The following is a 20,342-nucleotide window of genomic DNA, read 5'->3' as shown; positions in this document are numbered from 1 at the left end:
TTTAGTAAAATGTCTTGAAAACGGCTGTATGAAATTGCAATGGAATTTAGTACAAATGACCATGGTGCCCAGAGGATAAAACCTAAAAGCTTTGATGTTCCTTTAACTTTTCATCCAATGCCACCAAGAGCTCAAAGTTCCCTTTTATCCAGTCAAATGTCTCAAAATCTAGAGGACAGACTGACATGCATTTTGGACAGACATTAACAGTTGCTAAGAAAAATATCCTGAGACTGATCCCCTGACTTTTCCTTTAGTTCCACCAGCAGGTTGGCATTTGTGGATTTTATTAAAATGTCTTGACAACTATTGGTTTGGCAATCACATTAATGCCAAAGTATTTACAAAAATTTATGGTATTCCTATTTTTTTTTCAGGTCTAGCTTGTGTTAAATACTAACCTGCGGCTAGCTGTTCAAATGAATTTGCATTATCATCTAAACTTGTGTGTTAGTATATATAGCAATTAGCTTTAGTTCTGTCTGCTTGACACTTAGTAATATCTCCCTGAAAAACTAACATGATACCAGAAAACAGAAGTTGCAGTGCTACAAAAAGTTAAAAAGAAAAAAATGAAAATAAAATAAAGCTAACAAGACTACATCGAGGCTGACTCTGGATGGTTTTGCAATCTGTGTTGAAGTCAAAACATCATTTTGTTTACCTAACAACTCTGGAGGGTAACAATGTAGAGAATATTTCATCTTTATTCTTGAGCCATTGCCAGTGTGAGAAATGACTCTTCATTTCATCATAACATTCAAATTCTGGAGTAACAGTTGAGACAGTGATAAAAGCCTAGGTCCAGGCATTGGTGTTTCATTTAATTGGTTGCAAAGAGCCCTTCACTTCCACCATTAAAGATCCGAGCCTGAGGACACGCAGAGCATCAGGCTGAATTACACAAAGTTAAATAGGGTCACCATGTCTTCTCTACCACTAGAAGCACCAAAGAGCTTATTTCATCATCATGTTTGTAGATAAAAGGATTTGTTGAAATGCTCTCACCCCACTTTTGGCCTTGTTTACAGAGTGATTTATGCTAATGAAGACACCCTCTTTTAGTTCACTTGTTTGCCGGGGAATTCGAAACAAGAACTGGCAGGATGTGACAGCTAACATGCTAGATTTTTCATCTAGTAGGAGGTTGTGAAAGGTTTGTTTCTATTTATAACGCGAAGAAACACAGGAGCAAACAAGAGCTGTATATGCTGAGTTAGACTCTGCCAAGTATACTTTGAAAATTTCATTTTTCATCTGCAAGTCAGACTCCATAACAGAAGGGAGGCCAGGCAGTTAAACCCTGTCAGGAAAGGCAACACTGATGTCTGCATCCACGGAGGCCTTGTAAACAAAATGCTATAAAAACCAAATGCTGAAAAATCTGAGCCCCTGGCAGTTGATGCTAAATTGAAGCCTGTGCTTTTATATAGGCAATGTGGGGGAAATACACTGCAGTTTTGACAATGAACCATTGGATGAAGGACACGTGACTAGAAGAGTGAAATCTTGGATTTAATTGTCGTACTGTGGAATGTAAGAAAGGCCAGGGAGGGTAAACTGTTTAATATTCCTTAAAAAAGCTGCTTTGTTTGCTGGAAGCTAACCTTTAACTGAACTGTCCAGTTTGTGTTATTTCCAGAGCTTGCAGTTGAGAATAAGGTTTCAGAGTTTATGGGCCTTTCATTTAACCTTTAAAGACAAATCTTGAAAAGAAAAGGGACGGCAGATCGAGATAATATGACTGAATGATCCCATTCAAAATCCTTTGCATGAGCTCACACACTGATTTACTGTCTATATTGAATCTTCCAACGGTATTCAGGGTTTTGTTTGAAGTGTTTTAATATCCCCTCTAAATCTACACTTGTCCTCTAAATTTGGCACACCATAACTATTACATGGGGGAGGATTTGTAAGTTTTGTCTCATATAGACAAATATAATTTCCAGCAATCTCCTTTTCCCTTGTACATCAGCTTGACATTGTGGTATAACCCTTGTATCAGTAATGGTGGCTTCTCTGTCAACATGTCAAAGCCTCAAAGAAAACTCTTGTTCCATTTTCAACTCATTTCCTGTCTAGCTCGACTTGCTTTTCATGCTTAAGTCTGCATAATTTCCATTTTGCTCTTTTGCTGGGCATGCGAGGGCCCATATGGATGCCCAATACATTTGTATTAAAGGATAAATGCGACAGCCATTCAAGTGTTGAATTGCTGCTTGAGGCCAGGGAGACGCATACCAGCTTGGGCATCGGGAGGTTGGTACTAATAAGGGTCTTTTTTTGGCAAACCGTCTCCAGCTGTCTCCACGTAATTTTCCCCAGATTCTAGAATCCAGGAATATAAAGGCCGGTGTGTGTGTGGGAAGAGTTTGATGCGAGGTAATGTGAAGAGTAAATATAATCTTGACGTATCTGTATTTCTTGCTGTATTAAACCATTCTGGTGTTAATACATTTTTTAATACATTACGTGAAGATAGCCTGAAATGAAATTACTGATTATAGAAAGAGTAGCTGAAATGTTCCTCAGCATTCTTCTCTTTTAAGTAAGCCTTGTACTTGTTGGTATATCCTCTAGGAAGTTAATTTTAAACTTTGAATCCACACTACCTCCTCTGTCTTAGAAAAGCAGACATTCATATTAAAGGTTTTCATGAAAGTTGTGGCCCTGATCTAAAACAGACTTTTGCAAAATACAACCAAACCTCACAGTAAAGGCCCAGTTCTAAATTGACCAAATTATAAATAAACCTCAGCTACAGTGTGTTTGACCAAAACAGACTTAAACAAAAAGGGAGCAGTAAAACTGACAATTGTGTTTTGCCCTGCCAATTAAAATGAAACACACAAGTCTTGCTTTCACTTCACCATTCAGTCCGCACAGTACAATCTCCACAGGGAAAATAAAGGATCAATTTACATCACAAAAAAAAGTGTTTCCCTGGTAGCTATGGATAGCTATCTCCAGTTACATTTGAGTATCAGTGTAATTCTCTGCTGTTACTATTCCCAGGAGCAGATATGGCGGACGGTTGAAAAACTACAGTCACTGTGGAAACTGTGGTCATTGGTATGCTCCAAAAAAAAAAGAGAAAAAGCGACAAGAAAATGTTACACTGTTGTGCAAGGCAGTAACGATGAAATTACAATGTGGATGACACTTCTGTCCGAGCACTAAACATTGTTTTACTATAGTACATATAAAGTCTGAATCCCGAATAAGATATCCTGTGTGCACTTTGCAAGTGAGCGGCCTGCTAGGATATTGACAGACAGCAGCCACCCCAGCCAGAGTCTGTTCACCCTGCTGCCATCCTGGAAAAGATATAGACATATCCGCAGCTTCTTTCCCCAGGCTGTGAGAACCCTAAACGAGAATCCTCCACTGCCGTTTTGATATTTTTTTAAACTACTTTAAAAAAGGACAAATCTACCTTGTACCTTGCAGTTCCATGGCAGCATTGGGAATGTTGCATTTCATCCACATCTCTGTCAGAGACTTGATGCAACACTTCTTCATGCCCTGCTGCCATTTTACTCTCAGTCTTAGCTTGTCTATTGTGTTAACAAGTGATTTGTGAGAAGGATAGTGTGTCCCCTTTGACTGAGTTGGGTGCCCTAGTCTTGTCTTGGTTACTAGGAAACAATTATGTTTGATTAGGTTCTACAAGGACCCCTTGATTTAAATGCGGCTAACTTGCTAAGCTATGTTTCCGCTGTTTTGAGCAGAAATCAAAATAATAACCAAGGATATAGTTTTCGATGAGGATGGAAAAAAAATGTAAATTTTGGTTCTTCTCACTTTTATTGTTTCAGGTCGATGTTCTAAAACTAAAATCATCATATGAATGTGCAACTAATCCAAATAAGACGAGAGAAGTCTTTGGAAAGATCTTGATATTTTAACCTGAGTTGCTCTCAGTTATTTCACATGTGCTGATCTGAAGTCTAATTTAACTAGTTGGAGGTTTTATGCTATATGCAACCTGAAAGGAATACTAGCTTTGCATTGCACAGCTCAAGAAATGTATTTGTGCAATATGCATTTTGCTGATGCATGTACAGTATATAAAGAGGTTTTTTTTAAATAAATGGTAGTGACTGCAGTCATGTAGTGCCTCAATGACAGAGTTCTAACTTTGCCAAACAAAATAAAGGTGAGCAACATTACATTACTGTTCCAATAAGCAGCCTCAAACATACTAGATGCAACTACATTCTTATTGCACTTTGGCCAACACTGCCAACACCTCACTGTTCAAATTCTAAAAAGTTTCAGGGATGCTGAGCTGTAGCAGCTGTTAACAACTGTAGCAAGGTTAAAAAATTCCCTTCAGCATGAATAAAAATACTAATTGCAACTTCATTTTAATTCACCTCATCTTCAGTTGCAACACACCAGTGAGAAACAGCATAGTTTGCTCTTAATGAGCAAAATAAGTGTGAAAAGACCTGGGAGTGCAAATTAGAAGCTCAGCAGTTATGGGATTATTGCAACATTTGCTGCCACAGTATTAAATAAAAGTTTCCTTTAGTGGCACTGGGCAGGTCGTTCGTTTTGATGTTTTTATTTCTTTCACATTTTGTAATCACTGACATCAGTTCAGAGAGAGTTTGCCTCTAAACTAAACACAACACAGGCACACTCGTACACTGTGGCACACCAACACCACAGGCATTTCCCCTTCATCTCTCCCTCACAGTCTCAAAAGCATTTGCTTTGAGGTCATGTTCACTTCTTCATTTCCTTCTAATTTCTCCATTCACTTCCATCTTCTCCCCTGCTCTCTCTCTTGTTAAATATCATACCAGTCTTCATTAACCAGAGCCAGACATGACTGAATGCTGGAAATGGATGACTTGTTGAGTTTAGGCTCAAGAGCATTGAATGTGATAAAAACTCATTGTCTTTGTGTTGGTATTTCTCTGATTCATACCATTGAACTTCTTTGCAGTTGGGATATAAACAACATCAGCCAAATTGGATTACTACATCACTTCTTTCCTACATAACTTCATCTTAAAGAAGTATTTCACCGATATAAAGAAGGCCCTTACATTAAAACTAGGCTGTCCATGCAGTGGAAAGACACAAACACTTTTGAAATTGTTACTACATGACCAGCTAAAACACAGGAAAAGGAGGCTTTTGCTCAAGAGGTAGAAAGCCTACAACTACCAACATATTACCACCTTATTACCGCACCTACTGGTGGGTGACATGTTGTGGAAACAATGGCAGCCGGTTGGAACTCCTATTAAAGTTGAATGGTAAGCAAAAACAGGTTTCTGAAAGCATTTGAGGCAAGAAATATGCAACTCAGTAACAGAGTGTTGGTTTATATTTGATCAGCGATCTCTATATCTTCGGCCTCTGCTTTCACTGTGAAGTAAGCAGTATGATGCCCATTTCCTGTTTACAATACGTTTCTGAAAAAAATTTAAGCAAAAAATAGGCAGTGCAGTAACAATATCTTGATTTACATCCAATCAACACTGTCTAGTACAATGGTTTTATCGGATGTGGTCTGTCTTTGAAAGACAGAGAGAAAGGCGGGTGTGTCTCTTGTGTATGTGGCCATATGAAAACGTGCAGGAACAGCCCGTAGTTGGCGCAACAGCACGAGAGCTACTGGTGTTGTGCCAAAGGGAGGGATATCTAGGCATCTAAAGATCATCATACACAGTTTATCTACACATACTACCCAAATGGTTTTGATACAAAGATGGTAGAAAATCAGCAAAGTAGCCCTTTGTGCTTTGCCCACTGTAGTGCCCAGCCATCAGAATTTTCTCCCTGCCCAACTGTTAAAAGAGTTCATTTATGTTTACCACAGTTATCAACCACAATCTCCCATTAAACCAGTCACAACCCCAAACACGTCATACAGGTGAAACCAACCTGTAATCCGCTCATGGAAAGGAAACTGATGGCGTTGTGATCATTCCCATGGATGTGTGTGTGTATTTCTCTGTCTGAGTTTATCCAAGAGTTACAGCATTTAAAGAGTTAAAGCTAATAAACGCTAAAGCTAATATTTTTTTTTTTGTGTGTGTGTGTGTGTGTGTGTGTGTGTCAGATCTCTCACATTTGGCACCAGGTTTCCTATTTTTCTACTACAACAAGCATTTTTTTTTTTCCCAAATTCACTGATGGATGTATACTGTAACTTGTGCACTGCACATGCAGCCTGAATCCCAGTAAGAAAAGGGAAACATGATAGTTTGAACACTGAGTTGAAACTTATGAGTTGATGTTTTTTTTTTAATTTTTTTTTTATAAAACCTATCTTTAAAAGGCACTACAGCCCCCTCCACACTCCTACTTCTTCTGTCCATGCTATGTACATGCATAACAATATTAAAAAAATAGCCTTAAGATATTTAAAACAATGTTTTCCTTTTTTTCGAGTTCTATATTTGAAAGGTTATGGAAAAGGACTTCTTGAACTTGCCCCAATGGAATTTAAACTGTCTCAACGACCACAAACTTATTTTATACTTTTATTCTTGTGTTACAATGCTTTGGCCTGTGCCATCAAAATTTCAATCTCTGTAACATCGGTGCAATGTTTAAAAAGTTCACATACAGTCCTGTTATCATGTAGGTCAGTTCTGCATCGGCACAGAGACCCCACAACAACAAACTCATGTTTTTCCCAGCAGCTGATGGACAGAAATTTTAAATACTTTCTTGTAACACTGCTTTCAGTGCAGAGTGGGCTACTGGAAACTAAATGGGCCCAGCGTTTGACCTAAAATATCACAGCCCTGGCATACCGCCAGACCAACGAGACCCCCGTGCCAGGCCTAAACATTTGCAAAGTTTGCATAGGACGGCAAGTACAATGTATTTTTTGCCCTTAGGAGCTATGAGCCATGACCCGCCCTAACGTGCCTCTGATTGGCTAGTTTTCTGTGCCTTCTTTGGTTAAACTGTGTTACAAGAGTGGAGTGGCTTCTTTAGAGACAGGGAAGTGTGTGTATGTCAATACAAGTGTGTGTACTGTATGTGTGTTTATGTTTAATCCATGCACTTTCCAAATTGCATGGATTAAACGCTGATAGTGACTTCACTCATTTCACGTCAGTTGTGTGACACTCAAAACAATTTATCCACTATTTTAGCACGGCAATCATAGACCGAAGCTGCAGCGAGTTAGAGGCTCGCTGCTTCAAGCTGCGAAAAAAGTCACAGACATAACAGCAGCGAATCCTGTCAATTTTCAAAATAAAACACCCTGTGCAGATTGTTTTATTTTAATAAATCAACGACAGCGAGCAATGACGTACGGATCTACGCATGTGTAAACAGTGATGTTTACTCTCACTGGCAGAATAGGCGACGGCAGGTTTACATTACTTCAGTGGGGAAAAGGCAAAGAAGGTCATAAATGAGCTAAATGACCTTAGTACCACCACCCAAAAAGAAAAAAAAACTGTAACACCCACTCCGATATATTCACCTTTTTGTCAAGTGAGCCAGGGAACAAAAACAAAGATGGGAAAGGAGAATGATGCCTTGGTGACATTTTTCTCAAAGAGTGAAGTGTAGCAGTGAATTATGCATACTTTTTACTATTTTGAAAATATCTACAGATTATTCAGACATTCTCTCCTGGTTGTGTTCACTTTGAAATTGAATGATTGAATATTTCAAAGCAAATGATTAAATTGCTGATCCTCTGTGCCATCAGATTGAAGCCAACCACACCAATAAGTCATCCCAGGCGTCACATATGTTAAAGGTTTTATCGGTGTGTACCACCCAGCATGAAAAAATTCAAAATAAAACACCGTGGGCTCATCTTAAGGTTTGAAAAACTCATATTATATTTATAGGCAACTGTAAGTCATAATTGTACCAATTTTCCATAATTTAGCTACCATTCATATCATAATCGTATCAGTGCATTTCTCCAGTTTAGTGTAAGTACCAACATTGATCCATCCAAGAACAGAATTAACAGATAATCCAACTACACTATCCATCATGTTACATATTGAAGTAGAATACATCCAGAATGACATGGATGATGGCATAATGTTGAAAGGGCTTGCGAGATATAAACCATGTGGCAAAATTTTGTGTCATTTTGAAGCTGTCATGATAGTTGCTTTTGTACAATGTGAAATGAGAAGTGGCAATACACTTATTTTTATACATTAGGATATTCCATTGTACTGGAGTGGTGAGCGATGCTGCACAAACAGTGATGATACCGTTATTTTGAACGGCAGTAATGTGCTAATTTTCCTGTGACAGTTGCACTATGCTAATGAGGTTAATAAATGGACATGGAATAGTTTTGTCATTAGAAAATGTCTTATTTAACTAAATACAGACAATGCTAATATATGGAGATTTATTGGTGCTTTATGTGTACTGTGCTGTAAATAACTCAAGTGCTGCAATCTGTGTGGCAGTTTTTCAGACCCAATGGCCCTCATAATGAGGCTTCAGATGAAGACAAAGGTTAAAAAAAATATCTCAAATTTTAACCTTCATGGACAAGCAACAACAAAGAAGATGAAGAGGAACAGAGAGGAAAGAGAACAAAATATAAAGAGGAGAGCCTCCAGTAGTAAAATAATAAAAAAGCATATTAAATTTGTTCCCTATATTGATTCAACTGTAATACACTCACTAAATAACTCAAAAAAGTACAATTATGTCCAAAAAAAGCCTTTGTGCAATCTCCTTTTGTCCAAGTTCACCCTGTCTCAATCTGTTGTCCTCTTAAACCACAGTTACACTCTGGGATTCAGCAAGTAATAAAAGCTAAAATCATTTTAGTGACTTTTTAAGAAAACCAATGAAAGAATGAAATATTGCATGAATGATATATATATATTAATATATATATATATATATATATATATATATATCTATATATATATGTATGTATATATATATATAGACTAATAAATGAAACAAACTTAATACATACATTAATGTGTTTTTACATATATCCATGCTGGGAATTAAGTGTCAACATAATTTTTCAGTAAAATTAATCCAAAGCGATACTACCACATTTACATCTTAACAATTTCAGAGTATTGTATCATCGTATTCATTTATTCATATGTCTATTTTTAGTCAATTTCCATTTTAGTCATATCTGAGTTGCAAGTTGTCTCCTGTAAATGATTGTCTTTTTTGGTGTGATAAAGTCAGAGTAAAAGGAGAATTGAAGAAAAAAAAATCTGTTTCTGTTTGTAATTCTTGCACACTCTCCAACTTCAGAGCATGCACTTATCAACATTTTGTAATTGGTGACTATAATAATGTGACAGGAATAACTGGAAAACTCATTTGTTGTATAACAAGGAAAAAGTTTTTCTACCTCTCAAGTTATCTCTACCCCTCAGGCTCTATTTTGGGTGTGGCGGTTATTTTTAACTCACCTGTAGCCATGCTGAGTGTCCACACACACGCCACCATTGAAGCAGGGGTTTCTGGGATATGCAGTGCAGGGCTGATGGGACTGCTCTCTGCCGGGGCAGGAGCACATGGCGGTAGATTCCACTGTCACAGACACAAGACTCATGGTCCCACAGTCCACGACCGTTGGTGTATCCCGCACATTCAAAACATTGGTGCAGCCGCCGGCCCCAGCACACTCTGAGCTAGGACACTCATCAACTCGGACTTGGAACACGCTGACCTGCAGAAATGACTGCAGCTAGATGGAGAAAGACAGAGAAGAAGAAACCAGATATTGGCTATTGACATGATATCGGTAAAACACAAGGTAAAACTTTGTTTGTACTTTTATTGTTACATTGCGAGCGTTATCTTCCTTTTGAGTAGTACAGTACAGGGGTGTGTATCCTCATTGGCAAAGGCTCTTATACCTACCGGTAGGAGATGCTAGTGCATTGACAACAATCCTCCACCAGCTTCTCACCCACAAACACCTCCAACTGTGTTCAGTCATGGGCACAGAGAAGCCAGAAGCACTATAGTTTAGTAATGAATCCAGGTCTCTGCAGTAGTGGGCGAGTGCATTTTAATATTTTATATAACTTTATTATTCATCACTTAAAATGTAATTTTAAAAAAGCCTGGATTTGCTACCACATAATGAAACAATACTTGTTAGTACTTGAGTAAGTGTCCCTTTAGGCTCAGGAGCTATCACAGTATTACGGTACACAAAGGTATTTAGAAATCCTGATGGTATGATGTTCAGCACCTTCAAAAATAAAAATGCTCCTCTTACTATTAAACGGATATGGAGATGCTGTACTGAAGATGTATTGTATGTAGTGCACAGCACAAGACACCAGAGGTCAGTCTCTAGTCGTGGAACAGGCAGCTGCACTGAGAAGGAAGGCGACTGCGAGCGCTGGGGTTAGGGCTAAAAAAGCTAAGAGAGCTGGTGGTGAAGTAGCAAACACGCTGCTTGAGTGGTCGCCATGGGCACCAGGTAGTATACCTCATACCCCTGTGAAATGTCAGGAAGGTATGGAGGCATGTGAGTATAGATAACATAAAAAGCCTGCTTCCCTCAATAATAATTCAGAGCATATGTGCCTTTTATGATCTAGGCATGATAAAACACTGTAGAGCTATTATAGTAAAGTAGCTTCAGGCATGACATATGCTCACGGTTTAGCCACTGAAGACTAACTCATGGTTTGGGTTTAGTTTGGCTAAATCTTTTGTTGTTGATTTTTGGCACTTTTTCTGTTTCATTTTAGTTATTAAGTTTAATTTAAATTTCCACAGTATTCATTACTTCTACTAAAAAAGGCATGAAAAAGAGTAGATCTGAATTTTAGTACATTCTGATACAGTCAGGAAGTATGGAAGTCAATTTTCATCAGTGAGATTAAAAAAATGAATTGGCAACTTTTAAAATTTAATGACTTAATATCACAATAACTATTTGAGAGTTTCTCTTATATTAAAATAAAGTTTCTCAATATTGTCGGATAACATAGCAAAACATTGAGATAAGTCAGTCATCATGTTGTTATACTAACTAATTTTGAGATACTACATCATTATTTTTCAGAAAGTCTTTTATTATTTTTGGATACTATGGCATAACACTGAGATAAGTAAGTCATTAAGGTGCTATAACAACTCATTTTGAACGACTCATTATTTTTATAAAGTCTGTTATTATAACAATGAGATATTTATATTATTTTGAGCTACTAAGATATTATTGTTAGAAAGTTGCTCATTAGTTTAAGATATTAGCTCATTATTTCAAGAACAATTATCCATTATATTAACTTAAAGGATCATTTTTCATTACAATTGGAAATGGACTTCAATAAGGAAATATATACTGTGATACCACATTTAACTGTAACACAGGAACATACTTTAGATGTAAGTCCAACATGAATGCTACAAACATGTTAACTGCAGATAGCAGGTAAGCTCTTGATATGTCTGACTGCTTCCCAATAATCTGTGAACATACTTTGATTTTTAATCAGTATTTGATGCATTCCATCTGTACCTGAGCAGACATCCATCCATAATATCAGCTGTTACTGTAAGTAAGTACTGTTGTAAGTGCAAATGTATGCGTAGAAAATGATGTCTGGCTAATCTAGTTTAAACAGACCAATAAACCCATGTGTATACACAACAACACAGCGATTAACAACAGAATGCTGATGGGGAAAGTGTAGGTTCAATGTGAGAATGTATTACAGTACAGTAGGCAGTTTGGGTCTAAGAACTCAAGCTGTTTTTCTGCACTAGTTCCTGAAAAAGTGGGCTAAAAGGTGATGAGGCAGAAAGGAAACTATGGCTCTCCAGGTTGAGCGGTTTGATAAAGCGCTGAAAGGGAAAATGGAAATGAAATTGAATATGTACAGCAGTATTGTGGAGGAAGTGGGTATGTGTCGCTGTGTGTATGTGTGTGTGTGTGTGTGTGTGTGTGTGTATTCGGATGCGCTGTCCTTGGCTGGTTAGAGTGACACCGGCCAAAAGGATTACTACAGTTTACACACACATGCTTTTACTCCTGTAGAGAAGCCATGCACGCATAGACACACATCTATGCAACACACAGACACACAAACGGAGCCACTCAATGTGAATCTTGCTGAACCGAAAGAGGGTGACTTCATGCTCAATGTTCTGGACTGATTGGACCTCAATCAGTGTGACTGGATTGTGCTCACTAACCATGCAGTTCACATCTATTCCACTTATTCCACCAAATGGCCTGTGCCGCAGTGGCTGTGTCTTTGATACAGGTTGTGTTTATGGATCATTGATAGGGCTGACTAATGTCTTAAATCAGTTGAGCTTTAAACACTGTGCATTTGCCAGTATGAGTAGTGGTGGATCCTTTCAAACGATCTGCTTTCATTTGACCTACTGTCGTCATTACTATATTCCCTCGATTGTCAAATCGGACACAAATGCTTCTATTCATTGGTTTTCCTCGGCTGTAATGCTCCTGTGAGTATGTACAGCCTTGTACATATTAGATTAAACACTGAGGGCCTTGTGTGGGCATGTAATGATGGAATGGGGCCTATGACTTATCATATACTTTATCTATAAACCTTCTTTCCAATGCTCTTTGTGCCAGTGGGTGTGACGTGATGGTATGTTTGGCTTGACTGATCAACCTAATATACTGGGGTGTTGGTGTCGATTGCTCCACAGAAGGGATTTGTTTACAGTACAGTGTAGTGTATAAAATGATTACTGTATAGTAGGTGTTGAAGGTATGTCCAATTAATGTGCTTGTGTTAAGAATTGCTGTCCTGAAAACCTGTTAAATCTATAAAAGACATGATACAAAAATGTTTCTCTGACAGTTAAAATAAAAATGTAGAAAACAAATAAAGGTACAAGAAAACTAAGATAGCACCATGCTCCCCAGCAATGTATATTCAGGTATAAGACACACTGTCTTGCACCTGAATGTAGGAGAAAATATTGTGAAAGGCTATATCAATTTGGCAAGAAAAAATAGATTTCTGTGTTTGGAACATCAGTGCTTAGCCTTTAAAATAAGGCAAAATTCTCACTTTGTCATTCAGAACAAGTCCGGTGGAAAGGCAACAATCCAATGTTGTCCACACATACAAGAGACATGGAACTGCATTCCATGGCACACGCCTTTATTAAAATTGATGTAGGCAGTAACATAAGCACATAAGCAAGTTACAGTCATTGTTGCTTTAATCCCCATTTTTTAGGGGATTTATTGAAATAATAAAAACAGAAAATAATGCTACCCTTACACTTTAAAGACTTCACTTTACAGTTTTATTTGGATGCAGTTACATTTATTACCTGCATATCTGATCACAGAAATTATACGTACAAGTAGGGGCTGGGCGATAAAACGATACCGATATCGATCACGAAATAACTTTGAAATATGAGAATTAGTTAATAGAATGTCGATAGGACGCATTCCAGAAATGTTTTGAAAGAACAAAACGAACAGCCAATGATATTAAGAATAGAGCCACAACGAACCAAATGCAGTGAACGGCTTTGACTCTAGAACAGCTGAGTGTCTGACAACCGAATCGAATGTGCTTCCACAGCGTTTCATTATTGCGGATAAAACGGCTGATGGTCCGACAGCAGCGCAGTGAGACAGAAAAACAGGCCAGAGCTTCTCCTCACAGCACCAAAGTGTCTGAAACAGCCAGATTTGCAGAGGTGGAGGTGGAAAGTGTCATCTACAGACTACTTTGTGTTAGTTTCAGGTTTAATTCGACTTTGGATGGAATTATTTAAAAACACCAGGACGCATCACTCCGTGTCTCATCCAGCCGCACGTGCTAAGCTCTCATTATTATTACCAGGGGCAGATGTAATGTTTTGGGGGCCTGGGGCCACAAGCACATGACCTTATTTTCACCCTTTCTCTAACTGGGAATGTTGGCAGGCTGTTGGCAGCTATAGGAGAAGTAGGCCTACTCAAAATTTGTTTTGTTTTTTTCCTGAGTAAAATAATTAATAGCACAGACATTTCACAGAGGATTCACAGAGGTTCAAGTCAGAGTCCTGCAGTCAGGAGAAGTTGGCCTATTATCAGCACAATGTGCTTAAATTTACCTGAAGTTTGTTTAAAATGGAGCTTTTCATTTTTATTTAATGCTGGAAAGTTTAATAAGTAACAATAAATCGCGTTTATCACACTCCAACGCACCATGGTCAACTGTCAGTGAACTATGGGGGCAAAAAACAAACAAACAAAAAAAATGCAGAAGGCAGGAAGCAAAAAAAAAATTCATTAAAATGAATTGTTCATTAATCGTAATCGAAGTAGAATGTTCACTTAATCTTGATCTTGATTTTAGGTATGAGTTTCGGACCTTTTCTGGGTGGAAATTTCAGTAACTGGACCTCTTTGAATTTTAGTTGAATAGGTCCGGCAGTTGGTGGTGCCTGTTCTACAGTATATCTGTCATGTTCAGTGTCTGACAGAAAATATATATTTAAACCAAAATTAACCTTATGATATCTTCATATCTCACTTAGGAACCTTTAAGCTTGACAGAAATGGTGATTTGATGTATACTGTGATATACTTCGATATTGACTGATATGAAAAAAAGATAGCGTGATAAGACTTTTTTCCATATCGCCCAGCCCTACATACAAGGCAGTGTGTCACTTTTATAAAAGGAGAGGGCATCTGGTGTGTAAAGTGTACCATTTAGCCAGAATAAGGTAAGGAGCCATATGTTGAAGGTGAAGGTCAGCAGGGTGGTGGGGGATAGGTTTTAATGTTGTACTTTGAAGTAGTTACAAATGCGTTATGTATTGTACTTTTGAAAACTTTAATTCTGACATTGTTGGAACTTCGTGGAGAGTGATGGTAAATGGACCTCTGCTTGTATAGGGCTTTCCTAGTCATTTTGACCACTCAAAGCGCTCCACACTTTTAGTCACATTCGCTCACTCAAACACACACACACACGTTACACACTGGTGACTAAGGCTAGCAAACATAGTGGCACCTGCCACTCAGTTTTTATACATTCACAGGCACTCACACACCGATGGAACGACCATCAGGAGTAGTTTGGGGTTCAGTATATTGCCCAAGGCGATTAGATCTTCACCTCTGAGCCACAGCCGTAATATCATCACAGGTGCAAAATGGAACCAGTATTTGGCCGACAGAAAAAAAACAAACAAACAAAAAAACCCATCTAGTTTCTCTAGATATTTTCCTACATTTCTTAAAAAAATAAAGAATACCTATTAGCACTGCAATCACTTTAAACTGACTGTTACAAGTTGAAGTATAATATTTTTCCGACACATTTTTACATTTGTTTCATACTCCAAAAAGTCTGGGAGGAGAAATACCTCAAAGTAAGAAGCTAAAAAATCAGCACTGATGGAGAAATGTTAAAAAAAAAAAAAGACTTTCGGTCAATATGTTTTCTCCTCCTGTAGGTCAAGGTCTACGCCGCCTCCTTCCCAGCTCAGGACAAGAGATCCTTCAAATCCTTGACATTAAAAGCCAATGAGGCACATACAAGTAGTTTAGAAATGTCGACAGTGGAAGAAAGAGGAAGAGATAGAAGAGGAGTAGGGGGAGATTATTAGGGGTGTAGGAGACGCAGGGAGTACAGACATGAGGGAGACATGTAGGGGTAAGGGGTGGGTTGTGGTGGAGTCAGCGTCATGCTCCGTGTCAGTTGGTTAAAAAGCTGTTGGGGAACAGCACACAGGTAAACCTACAAAAATCATTTGAGTTTTGAGTTTTGAGTTTTGAGTTTTGTTTGCAAGCTCCAGACTCCATCATATACAGTGTTCCCACACATTTTCATGGACAAAATTTCAATACTTTTCCATGACTCAGGACTCATAAAAAAAACCTGAATTTTTAAATAGAAAATAAAAAAGATGACAAAAATGACCAAAGATGACAGATTTCAAACTCTATTCAAACATGATTTGAGCTACCATGCATACAGGAGGGGAGATGCAGAACGCAACAGAGAGTAAATGAAGACCATAACCCCCCGTCTGTTTTCAGGTTGGGCTGTGCTCTGCTTTGTGTCATTGTTCTTCTATGAGATAGATTACATTTTGAAATATATATATATATATATATATATATATCCCTGCTCAACAGTCTCCTCTAAATGTGTCTCTCCATAAAACACTTTGTCCTTCACTGGAGTCTTAACCCCAAAGTATACATGTTTGGAAATGATTCCCATCTTTTGAACACAGTCTCCCACATGTTGAGGAAATGTACAGCAAGGCATACATTGGATCCTTCAAAGGCAGAACAGTGTGTATAGCACTCAACAAAAGATCAGAGGGACGTATTGTGTCTTGGACTATTGTTCCTCTGCACTGAGAAGCTTTTACAATCCTCTCCCACTGCCCTCAGGGCCACATTAACAAGATGAACCTTGGTATCAGAGAGCCATACCAATGATTTTTAAAAAGTCGAAAACCAATGTAGTGTCATTAAAAGTCAAGCGGAGCGCACCAGATTGAAAACACTGAGGGATAACTTCCATTATTGAGGGAGAGCTGAGAGAAATGGAGAGACATAGGGAATAAAGTCTTTTTTTTCAAATCTCCTACTTCTGAGGCATTACTGGAGAATTGAGAACATTAATAATAAGCGCTGCTTCATCTTCTGCACCCCTCCCCCCTCATTCCCCCTCTCCTCCTCCACCTTACTCCTCTATCTCTCCAGCTCTCGTTCACCCTCTCCATCGCCACGCTTCACATCTCATTCTGATCAATGTCTTCTTCGGAGAACCTGGCTGAATTCAGATGAAACGCTCGGCGCTCTCCTCACAAATCACACCTGAAAGCCTGGGCTACCTCTGCGCTTGCACATCTCCCTCTCCCTCTCTGCTTTTCTCTGCTGCCGTGCTTTTCTCATCCTTAAAACTTAATCATGCACTTGCATGCTTTTCTCCACATCTGTAATCTTTCGCCTCTTTGCTTCCTCGAAAATAGTCACATGAAACAAAGAGAGGGTACCCGGGGAGAAGCAAAGAGAGGGGCAATGGGTCGAGTGGGGTCATTGGCCTGAACTGACCACCATGGCCATGACTGAGCCGTGCACTCACACTGTTTCCGCCCCTAACAGACACACACATGCAAATGTAGGCTGGCTCATCATTCCCTCTGAGGACACCGGGTCAAGCTCTCTCTCTCCCTCTCTCCCTGCTGCTGAAATGCTTACAATTTAACTTTCTACGGTTCTCTATCTCTCACACACACACGCACACGCACACACACACAAACACAGGTCTCGTACTCCCATTCAGACTTTTGAAACGTGAAATGAGGTCTGACTGAAGCCAGCGGCCAGAGAGTGGCGGTGTGATGAAGTGAAACGTTTGTTTTTCCTACATAATGATATGCTTTTTATGTTTTCAGTTTTGCTCAGCCTGCCCTCTCCAGTGGGTGAAATGTAATTTATTAAGACAATGTATGACTATATGTGGGAAGATCTAATTTTACACACCTTTTGACAGACACAGTTCTGATGGAGTTTTAGGTTGTTTTTTTTTCTTCCCATGACTGCAACAGCCAGCGTATTACAGACATAATCCACACTGTGCATTTCTGTTAGAGTCAAATTGGGTTGGATTTAAAAGGATGTTCCACACTCATGGACTATGAAGAAAGTACAAATAACAGTTTTTTTTTTTTTTCCTGAATTGGCCCAGAAAAAAAAAAAACTGTCCAAGACAATGGTCTGAATCAGGCCCCATTTCCCCCTGTCCTAAATAACAGAAACCGTTTGACTGCTTATTCTAGGTAGAGGATGATCTGTAGAGACCAACATATATCACTGACACTAAAGAGAAGTCAAAAATGGTCACAGCAGGGGGTCTGTTCACACAAACTATACAAGCTGTGTCTTTGTCAATATGAGTTAGTCTTTTTGGGATAAAGGGGAGAGAGATGTGGCATATGAATCAACCATCAATTAAGAAACACCATTTAAGGTTTAGCGTTTTTAGACAAGGTAGCAGTGGGATTATTTATCTCTGTATTACTATTTTAATATTTTTTTGTTCCAAAGACACGCATGTCAGGGTAATTGGTGACTCGGAATTGCCGGTATGTGTGCATGTGAGCATGACTGGTTGTCTGTCTATATGTGTCAGCCCTGCCATAGTCCGGCACCCTGTCCAGGGTGTACCCCGCCTCTCACCCAGTGACAGCTAGGATAGGCTCCAGCCCCCCATGATCCTTACGAGGACAAGCAGTTACGGATAATGAATGAATAATTTGCATCTAAGTGACAACACTATGTGAATGCAAGTTAGTATGTTCCCAAACATATTTACTGATGAACTTTCAAACTTTTCCATAATTTTCCCCTTTACCCCATTTTATGACACTATTTAAGTGGTTTAAAATAGGTGGGCCTGTTTAGCGATACAGCCATACATTTTTAAACACACATCCTCCAAGCATTTGCAGATAAGCAAACTGCTGGCACTTGCTAACTTTCACTAGGCAAGTTCCCATTAACCCTAATACTGCACAAATTGAAATTGTGAATATAAAATACACCGAATAGAAACACATCAATTTCGAAAAACATATTTCAGAACACTGCAATGGAAACACTTATTTTGTATTTATAGGTCAAATGATGCTATGGCTTTTTGCTTGTCGGTAGGAACTGGCTCCCTCGGAAATGGTGCAGTAGGAGCTATAAGGGATGTTATTGCATTGCATAACTCTTCAAAAGTTGAGCGGACCATTCAGAAGTTTTAAACCCATAATTCCTCTGTGAAATCATGGACAATCACCTGAAACCCATCATACGAGGCCGCTCTCATGTGTAAGGGACTTGCCTTTCCATTATGGCTCCATAACATGCCTATGTTGCCTTCTATTGGAAATAATGACAGCTAATGCGGTGGCTGCAATAGAAATGAAGCTGCTAATGTTTTGAACATCCATCACCATGCCTCCTGGAGTGTTACTGCAAGAGAAGTCACATAACATCACTCACTGAAAATGCAGTCATCTCGAAATTGTGTTTTATCGACATTTCGAAAATACGAAATACGCTTCATTTTTGCAAAACTGTAATGGAAACCCACTAACAGGCTCATTAGACATTCCTGCTGCCAATGAGCTGCATATTCTAATAGACCAGACCAGTACATGTGGGCACTTGTCAATATGTCAAGACCACAGCTCTTTCTGGGGGATAAAAAAACCCAAAGATCTTATGGATATCAATGCAATATGAGATGTGTTTGATTTATAACTTTTGCTTTATGCATTTATTTCTTCAAAAAAAAAAAAAAAAACCTTGCCTGAAACCAAATATACATGATATCTTAATAAATGAAAGTGGATTGCTGTCATGTCCTGTCAGAATTTCTCCGTCCAATTGGATCAATGACCTGACACACTGGCTTAAAGATATCCAGATAGCCACATTCAAATTCATTTTGTATTTTGTAGTAGGGGTATTGGAATATATACCATTCAGTTATGCACTGCACCCAACTGTCAGAGCACAGAGCACACTCCAGAGAAAGATGGAGCAGCAGAATGACAGGTGCAGTGACAGTGAAACTTAAATGTTTATTGTGCTGGGTCTAACAGTTTGCTTTCACTCACTCTGTAGCAACATCGATCTGACCAACTCTGACCTGATCGACTGCTCAATTAATCCAACCTGCAACTCAAACTTCTCAGTTTTAGAGAGGGAACAGAGAATGACAAGGAAGGGAAACATGCATACATAAACACACACACACACACACACACACACACACACACACACACACACGCAAACACACACACACACACACACACACACACACACAATTAAAAAACAGGTAGTTTGAGAAAAAATAATTCTAAAGTCTGCATTCATAATTGCAACCATGACAGGCCGTTCCTCTGTCTGGTCAGCTACGCACCCTGATGCCCTATTAGCAATCAGTGTTCTCTTTATTGACTTAAAAACAAAAAAATTCTAGTGAGCCATGCTGAACAGATAATTACAACACCACATAATCTGAGAGGTAATGCGTTGACAGCATGCTGAAAAGGAAAAAGAAAATACTTTGTCTACTTTTGCAAGCAAAATATAAAATGTGTCCTTTGTTTGCATGTGTAAAATCTGCTATTAAAAGGGTCGATTAAAACAGATATCACATCCAGACAGGACACACTGAGACACCTTTATATAAAAAGACAATACACAATAGAAGCCACATTAAAAGGAGCACTTGGGACTTGATGGTGAGGACTGCATCAAGGCTGAAAAAATAGATATAAAGTGCTGTTTGCTGAGGTACCAAGCTGGCTTCAAAGAGTGGCTGTCCTTACTGATTAAGATATTTTACCACAACGGG

At 38.8% G+C, this 20,342-nt stretch overlaps 1 protein-coding gene across 1 annotated transcript in view; it reads right to left on the bottom strand.

Annotated features, from left to right (window-relative positions):
- The window catches only part of si:ch211-186j3.6 (neural-cadherin), a 384,238-nt gene that overhangs the window by 120,295 nt on the left and 243,601 nt on the right, over window positions 1–20,342 (bottom strand). The window contains 1 exon segment of the mRNA XM_042487073.1: window positions 9,417–9,694. Coding sequence (XP_042343007.1) covers window positions 9,417–9,694 — 278 coding nt within the window.

Source organism: Plectropomus leopardus, chromosome 1 (genome assembly GCF_008729295.1).
Source record: "Plectropomus leopardus isolate mb chromosome 1, YSFRI_Pleo_2.0, whole genome shotgun sequence".
NCBI classification, from domain to species: Eukaryota; Metazoa; Chordata; class Actinopteri; order Perciformes; family Serranidae; genus Plectropomus; species Plectropomus leopardus.
This window is presented reverse-complemented; position numbering and strand designations above follow the sequence as displayed.